The following is an 8,878-nucleotide window of genomic DNA, read 5'->3' on the forward strand; positions in this document are numbered from 1 at the left end:
ACCAGACGTGGTGGCTGGCCCATAGGAGCGTTCACTAAATATGATCCCCCTTATCTCATGCTCCCACTTCCCTTTTCCTTACCAGGCAAGGCCTTGGCCCACTTGACCACATGTACAAGCTGTCTCTCTCCCAGTTCATTGAGGCTAGAGAGCAAGGCTGCGAAGGAGTCGGGCTGGTTGTTGTCATGTCCAGCACACACCACACCTGGCTCAATGGCTTCCAGGACATTCAGAAAGATGGGCTGACATTCATAGCCTTCAATGTGTGACACTGTCAGCTTCTGGGCTGTCTCCTCAGTGGGGCTGGTGGTGCTGGAAGCCTCTCCTTCCTCCTGTAGTTTCAGATTACCAAGTTTCTTCAGCTTCCGGGCTATGGGGCAGGAAGAGAAACTTGAATTTATCATCAGTGTTCAAAAACACACAATGCAACTACCTTGTTAGAAAAACTGCCCGAGCTAAGAAAATCATCATTCTCCCTGGTCACAGACTCTAAACTCCTTAAGGACAAGTGCTCATTCAACACTGGTTGAATGTATAATTCGTCATCCCAAATCCGTGCTAAACCCAAATTTTTCATAGCTTGCAGAGGAAAACTCTGATTCTTGTGCCAGACCAACCTAACATAGTCTTGGATTCAGCTCTGCCTCAATGCAGGCTTCAGTATTCATACCTGGAACCTTTAATTAACTCATTTACTACTATATTAATGATTCATTTTCATTCATTCATTCAGCAGATATCCAGTGTTAGACCTTTGCTTCTGGGTGACAGAAAAGACACAGGCCCTGGCCCAGGCTGGTAGCCTTGCCACAGTCAGTTCTAGAAAAAGTCAGACTGGAAAATGCTGCAATGGAGGCATCAACAAAATAGGAAACCACTAATCTTTTTACATAGGTGGGTTTAGAAAATGCTTTATATGAAAGATAGTATTTGACCTAGAATTTGAAGATTGATGAGGATTTCACCAGGCAAAGGTGGGCAGAAAGGGCATAAACAAAAGCACTGAGGAGTGTTTGGGGAACAACCAGAGACTAGTATGACTGAAGCATATGTTGCGTATATGGGAAAGTGGTTAATAATGGGGTTGAAAGCAAAGATGGTGCTTGATTTTAAAGGAGCATGTATATCATATTAAGAAATCTGGCTGAGTAAGGTGGTTCATACCTGTAATTCCAGCATTTTGGAAGGCTGAGATGGGAGGAGTGCTTGAGGCCAGGACCTCAAGATCAGCCTGAGCAACATAGCAAGACACTACACCATCTCCACAAAATTAGTAAAAAACTAAATTAGCCAGGTCTGGTGGTGCACATCTGTAGTCTCTGCTACTCAGGAGGCAGAGGTGGAAGGATTGCTTGAGCCCAGCAGTTCCAGGCTGCAGTGAGCTATGATTGTGCCACTGATGCTCTAGCCTGGGTGACATAGTAAAACACTGTCTCTAAAAAAATAAAAATAAAAAGTAAGTATGGGTTTTATCTTATAAGTGATAGACAAATACTGAATGCTGTAAATCAAAGGAGTGATGTACATGTGTCTATATCTAGCATGTCTAGCCAATTGCTAGGGAAAGAGACTAGAAATGGAGAATGACTAGACTTGTTTTTTGGGTCCCAGAAAGAACAGTGACTTGGATTTTAATCTCTCTTTCTCTTTCTGTCTCTCTCTGTCTCTAAACACACACACATACATGCACACACACACACACACACACACACACACACACATACATACATTTTGATAATTAAAGCGCTGGGAGATGGAAAAGTTACCAGGCACACATATCACTGGAAATGATCAAATACTAGATGCACAGTGGTTAAGAATTCAAGCATTATATGGGAATGGGGTTTTTTAAAGTGGCCTTGAAGTTCCCTTCCATCCTCAGACTATCGAATTCTATCCTATCATTTTGGTTCAACTGTGGTAATTTTATGGTATTCCATTTCTCATTGAATACACATAGTTGCTCATAGTTGAACATACACTATAACATACATATTGATTTTTTTCTTTTTTAGCAAAGGGGAGAGGAGCGGTGAAAGGCTGAAATCCTCAATACTATCAAAGAAGTGAGAGACTCTTTCTGCCTCTACCATCAGTCTGTAAAATGGGAACCATGCTAGGAGACAGCCATTGGAAGGAATGATAGAAATAACATTATTTAAGACAACCACAATAATCCAAAACTCAAACCTTAAGAACCATCTTCCCCATGTGCTCACACACAATTTAGAGGTCCTTAGGCATCCCGATGTTTACTTTGTACTATTTTTTCCAGTATTTATAAAGATGGAAATATAAATAATTGAAGAGGTCATAATTCTGAGGTCTAGCATAAGCAGTTGCACTGAGAAAGACCATAAAGCACTTTATCTCTAATCCTTTTAAAATGATAATAATAAATAAGAAAGGTATAAACCAAAGAGAGAAGCTGATTACTCAATTTAAATGGATAAATACAACAAAACCTACTCCTCATCTGTGTCTGGCCCCTGTGAAAAAAGATACAACCTGGAACTGACATTTTTTTTTTTGTAGTTTTTATTTATTTTTTGAGGGAGGATCTCCCTCTGTCACCCAAGCTGGAGAGCAGTGGCATGATAAAAGCTCACTGTAGCCTCAACTTCCTGGCCTCAAGCAATTCTCCCTCCTCAGTCTCCCAAGTAGCTGGGACCAGAGGTGTACACTACCACTCCTGGCTAACATGTTTTTTTGTAGAGATGGGATCTCACTATGTTGCCCAGGCTGGACTCAAACTCCTGGCCTTAAGCAATCCTTCCATCTCGGCCTCCCAAAGTGCTGGGATTACAGGCGTGAGCCACCACACCCAGCCTGGAACTGACTTTTAGTTCTAATTAGAAAAATAAGTCCTTCAATGCAAACTCCAGTTACAGTATCACTCAATAAATCACTGCAAGAATGGATTACATGTTTGGACCAACCACTAAGATAGGGAAGAGGGAAATGGTGGGGTTAGTGTTGCAAGAGGAACACAGAAGAACTCAGGGGAAAATAACAAGGAAGCCTGGAAAACCAACCCTGAGTGCAAGATGACCTTGTCCAACAATCATTTCTGCAGGGCTTGGGCACAGCCAGTAATAAGGAGATATGCATAGCCACTGCCAACACTTACATCCCACCAAAGGCACAGGCTGCAAGGTATGATCTGGGCCAAGACCATCTTCTTGAGTTGGAGGCCTGGACCCCACAATATCTTGTCATTTGGTGAACTTGTTGCAAACATGAGTTCTTGGACACAGCTCCACAGACTGGTGGCCTACAGGTTCTGCTCCCCTGCTGTAGTTCCTGCAGAAAGACCCCATCTTCCCCATCACCGGGCCTTTCTAGCTTTGAGCTCACAAGTTGCCAGACCATTTAGTTCCCTTAAGGGTAACTACTATTTTTTCAGGGCCTTCTGCATGCCTCGCTTCATCACGTTACATCACTTAATTCCACATGATCTTAGGAGGTTAAAGATCTTTCTTATCCCTATTTTACAAATGAATAAACTGAGGTAACACAGCTATCGAAAAAGTGAGAACCCAATCATCTGAACCCCATCTTCTGATTACAAAGCCCATATTCTCTCTACTTCCTCCCCAAGGAATCTGAAGCCCTGAACGCTACTTCTAATCCAAAAGCGGAGTTAAGGAGTGGGGCTGGGGTTATATCCTCCCTGCCTCCCTTCTTCATCCTTGACGCCAAACTTCATAACTAGTATCAAATTCAGAGGGGAAGAGACAGGAAGCTATGAGAATACTCCAGTCATCTGCCCAAATTGAAATAGATTGGGGACACTATAGTGGCTTAAAGATTTTCAGCATGACAAAACGGGAAGGGTCGTTAGAAATTATCTTATCCAATGGTGACAGATTCAAAGACCTTCAGGGTCTACATAGGCAATACAGTAGGGTGTGTATGCATGCATGTGTGTGTGTGTGTCTGTGTGTGTGTGTGTGTGTATGTGTGAATGGTTAGTACACTGGTGAACTGGAATGAATGCCTTACTGCCGTCCCATGCTTGTGCATGGGTACATGCCTGTAAGCGTGCATACACACACCTAGAAGGCATTAATAGATTTTTAAAAAAATTCCTGAAACTTATGTATCCCAAATTGAATTCAGTCCATAGCCACGATTTTGGGACTTTTGACGTTAGTTAGTTTAACCTTTCAAGTTAAAGATGGGGAGGCTGAAGCCAGAGAGGGCAAGGTCACCTAGTGGCAGAGCTGAGATTAGAGCCAGGGCTCTAATTCCCAATCCAGAATTCCCTATGTTACACTGGCTCTCTTTCTGACTAACCTATTCCTGCTGTATCTCAGCATGTGTCTCTCTGAGATCTTTCTAGACTTGTACTGTCCAGTATAGTGGCCAACTAGCCACATGTGGGCTATGTAAGTTTAGTTTAATTATTAAGCTATAAAATAGAAAGCAAAACTTTTTAAAAATTAAATTAATTACAACATTAAAAAATTAAAAATAGAATCCCTCAGTCTCACTAGCCACATTTTCAGTGTTCAAAAGCTACATGTAGTTAGCGGCTGTATTATACTGGACAACATAAGATATAGAAGATTTTCATCATCTCAGAAAGTTCTATTGAATAATACTGTGAATGTACACTGTTCTCTGGGGTAGCTTTCCCATTTACAATACCCCACTAAAGCTATTGATAAATAAGAAATAAATCCAAATTAATTATACACAAATGATTCCATGGGCTTTTTCAAAAGGTGGAGGGACACACAGAGCAATTGGTGACCGTGAGATCAGCGAGATATAATCTGTCACCTCGACTTTCCCACCAATGACTCAGATCTCCCTGGGATGATGACTCGTGAATCTGAACAAACTCATTACAAGTAAGATCAATATGTGCAGAGACTGTGGGGAGAATCCATCAAGATGAAATAATTCCCCTTTCTCCGTATAGTGCCAGTGAGAACTTGGCTGGTATTCTCACATTCTCCTCTCCAGGCCTATATGGCATCTGCTTAAGGAAGAGAAGCTGCATTCCCACTTGCCTCCAGGACCCAGGTAGTGTGCTTGTCCCTGTGACCACAGTAGCCCTAGCTGCACCAGGTGTTCTGGCTTCTCTGCCTAAAGAGAGTGACTATACTGAACGTAATTGAAATCAGACTCCATTCATTCTGCCGGGGGATCCTCTGTTCTCTCTGCAGCAGAGGCCAGGATGTTGCTAGACGACTTGGAATCCTGGACAATGAGGCTTGCTAGTCTCAGCTGTTACTCAGTATCCAAGGACTTGTTTTCTTCCATGAGGGCCACCCCTATGCCCCTCCTGCCCTCTGCACCTGAGCCCCAGAGTCAAATCTAATTCTTCCATATAAGATACAGGTCAGCTTGCCACTGTGTCAAGGCAGAGACTCACTGGCTTACTTAAATGGAGTGATAAAGCAAGGAGAAAGGGGGCAGTATAAGTGGATAGTTTTAGTAGTATGTGAGTTGCTCACTATCTCTGCCCTATTAGTCTTGAGTCAGAGCAGTGACAAGAAAGGGTCATTGGCAAGGGGCTTTCCTGTCCATACCCCCTCTTTAGGAGATTGTAACACCTGGTCTGATATCATGCCTGGATCCTATGGGGAACTAACTTTTCAGCCTTGGGGCATTAGATCCCTGTGGGAGCTATCTCTATTGCACCAGAGGAAAAAAAAATTCAAATCAGGTTCCATGGCTCATTCCAAGGGAGGAGCAGATGTGACCAATCTGTAACTTCTTTAGTCTCCTTAACCTTTAGGTACTGTTCCAGTCTCACTCCTTGCCACTCCAAGACATAGGCCTTCTCAACCATGATCAAGGGAAAGGTGAAAGTGATGTGAAGTTTCCAAAGTCTTAGAAAGTTTGAATCGCTCTACCTAAGGTCAAGGATATTTCTGTTCTCCCTATCTCACTATGAAATTTGACACATGAAAGCAATCAACGTCTGTGGTAGGCTGACTTCTAAGATGGCCCCCAAGATTCTGAGGCCTGAGCATACACATCCTTCCTTCCAGTCATTCAGTCAAGCACTAACCTAGGTGCTGTTGAAAAAACTAGGCAGATGTAATTAAGGTGCTAATTCAGTTGAATTTGAAGGGTGGTTATTCTTGATGTACCTGACCTCATCAGGTGAGCCCTCACAGGACTGGGATTCTCCTGGAAAGACATCCGTAGAGTGAAAAACATTCAACACAAGGAAGAGTCTCTGTTGCTGGCTTTGAAGGTGTTGGGGTCCACATGAAAAGGAAAGAGGGCAGCCTCCAGGAACTAAGAATGGCCCTTGGATGGTAGCCAGAAAGGAAGTGGGAACCTTAGTTCTACAACCACAAATAACTGAATCCTGCAATAATTACATGAGTTTGGAAGAGAACCCTGAGCTTCAGATTAGAATGCATCCTGGTAAACACCTTCATCCTTCAGAGACCCTGAACTGAGAATCTAGCCATGCTGTGCCAGACCTCTGACTTACAAAACTGAGCTGATAAATGTTTGAAGCTGCTAAATTTGTGGCAATGTGTTATGCAGTAATAGAAAACGAATACATCTTCCTTGTAAGGAACTGTGGTGTAGGGCAAAAGAATAGGCTCTGGAGTCCGACAATCTTGCATTCAAATCCCAGCTCCGTTAATTAGTACCTTAATGACTTTGAGGTCTTTGTTGAGCTTCTCTAAGATTTAGTTTCCTCATTTATAAAACGAATGTGCTGCCACCTGTCTCTTAGGACACTTATGATAACTAAATGAGAGGATGCCTGGCACATGGTGAACCCTCCAAACTGGTTTCCACTCTCCATCTATTCCTAAAGATTAATGAATGAGTGGCTTGCAGGGGCCCTAACTCAGGCATGGAGAATGGCAGAAAGCAGCATTGACAGGGGTCCAGACACAGCAGGGAAAGCAAGAGTGAAACAGTATGAAACAAAAAATAATAACCGAGATTCTTCCACACTTGAATGCCTGTGAAACTAAATTCAGATCTTAAATCTAATTCTAAATGTTAAGTAAACATAAAGGTGTGTTTGGTGTAGGGCTACAAATTCTTTGTGAAGCTAGACTAGGCTATACTTTTGTGAATGCACGTGAGTATGTGTGTATGTGCAGTGCTTATATATTCCAATGCTTAAATCTAAAAGTCATAAACTCAAATACCTTCACAAGTCAGGCAGACACATAAATGAGAAAAAAAAAAAAAAAAAGCTTGGCAAACATAAATAGGGAGGGCTGCGGACAGTGACAGTGATTGATGCCCTGCCTAAGGGCAGTCTATGTCAATTTTCTAAACAAACACTGTGCTGGGCAAACAGAATTCTGCAGGTGATTTCTGGCTCCGGGAAAGCCAGTTTGTGGCCTCTAGCTTAAATCATGCCAGCCATCTTTCCATCTACGAGGATTAGAGTCAAGGGATCTTACTGTATAACTTTAGGATTAGAAGGTCAGAAGAATACTGGATGAGTCAGGGGAACTCAATGTGGGACCTCAGGGACGTCTTTCCCTCTTTGGCTTTTAGGTTCCTTACATATGTATAAAGAGTAGTAGTTAAGAGCAAATATTCTGGAGTCAGGCTGCCTCATTTGTAACTCCGGCTCTATCGCTGACTAGCTTTGTGACTTTGGGCAAGACTTAGCCTCTCGGTATCTCAGTTAACTAATTTGTAAAATGGGGATAATATCATTACTTAAATCATATGTTTGTTATGAGGGATAAAGACACTGTGGTGTTGCCTGAGAGTAGAAGGCAGATTCTGTACCACCAAGACTCCAAGATTAAAGCATGGTGAAAAAGTGCACTGAACTCCAGGAGGCAGAATGCAATAATGACACTGAAGTTCTAAAATGCTTTTCACATAAAAGGCTTATTATTCTTGATGGTGGTATTCAGAGTCTTATGGGATGTGTAACCTTGAACAGATCTCTTGATTTCTCCTACATCTCAGCTTTCTCATCTATATAATGGTGATGATATGACTTGACTATTTTTAGGAGGAAATGGGATGAACCCAGTGAAGGTACTCTGTGCCCCGTGATAGTGCATGCTAATGGGCAGGTTCTGACTTTTTCTAAGAATGAATCTCTAGCTAGAAGTCACTCTGAAAAACTGCTTACGGTGGTAAACTGTGAAAAGTATAACTTTCCATCTTGGGCGACTGGTCTCAAGTCAAAGGTTGAGAGTCAAGCTGGCAGGTTTCAGAATCCTAAGATAATAACAGGATCTACCTCACAAGGTTGTTGTGATTTTTCAGATGAGTATGTGTGTAAGATGCTTAGAACAGAGTAAATTATGTAAGCCAGCCAATGATGTTTTTTACTATTGCTAGTTACTGAGCCCCACATTCTCCACTGCATGCCCTTTACCCCAAGCAGGTGAACTTTCTGAAAAAGTGAACTGATGAAACATATAGAGTTTTCACAAGGACTGAAATGTAACAGAAGAGAAAATTGGAGTTAGAAGACTCCCCAGACATCAGTTTAGTACAATGGTAGAGCCCCAAGAGTCCTATAAGTTTTTTCGAGGGTTCCTGAGAGGTGGCAAAGTGGGCCTGAGCATGTGGCTCCAAGCACCCCACCTCCATTCAAACAAGAACAGCAGCATTTTATTCTGTACCTATATTTGGGACTCTGAGTCAAATTTTGTTTGAAGAAAAGGATTCATTTCCAAAAAAGGGTTCAAAGGCCTTGGATCTTGTCTATCCCTTCCTTTCTCCTATAAACCAATTCTTAAAGACTGTTCAGATTGAAGGGCAAAGGTTAAGTCATACCCAAGTTCACACAGTTAGATAATGGTAGAGCAGGAGCTAAAACTAAGGTATCCTGACTTCCAGGGTGGTGCTACTCTTTATATTTCATCAGGCTGAATAGCATCTTACTGGAGAGAAGGATCAGTGGTGG

General features: G+C 42.3%; 1 protein-coding gene across 1 annotated transcript in view; it reads right to left on the minus strand.

The window, feature by feature from the left end:
- The window catches only part of AR (androgen receptor), a 164,983-nt gene that overhangs the window by 12,608 nt on the left and 143,497 nt on the right, over positions 1 to 8,878 (minus strand). Inside the window, exon 4 of the mRNA XM_003917817.5 lies at positions 83 to 370. Coding sequence (XP_003917866.2) covers positions 83 to 370 — 288 coding nt within the window. The remainder of the gene's footprint in view (positions 1 to 82; positions 371 to 8,878) is intronic.

Source organism: Papio anubis, chromosome X (genome assembly GCF_008728515.1).
Source record: "Papio anubis isolate 15944 chromosome X, Panubis1.0, whole genome shotgun sequence".
NCBI lineage: Eukaryota > Metazoa > Chordata > Mammalia > Primates > Cercopithecidae > Papio > Papio anubis.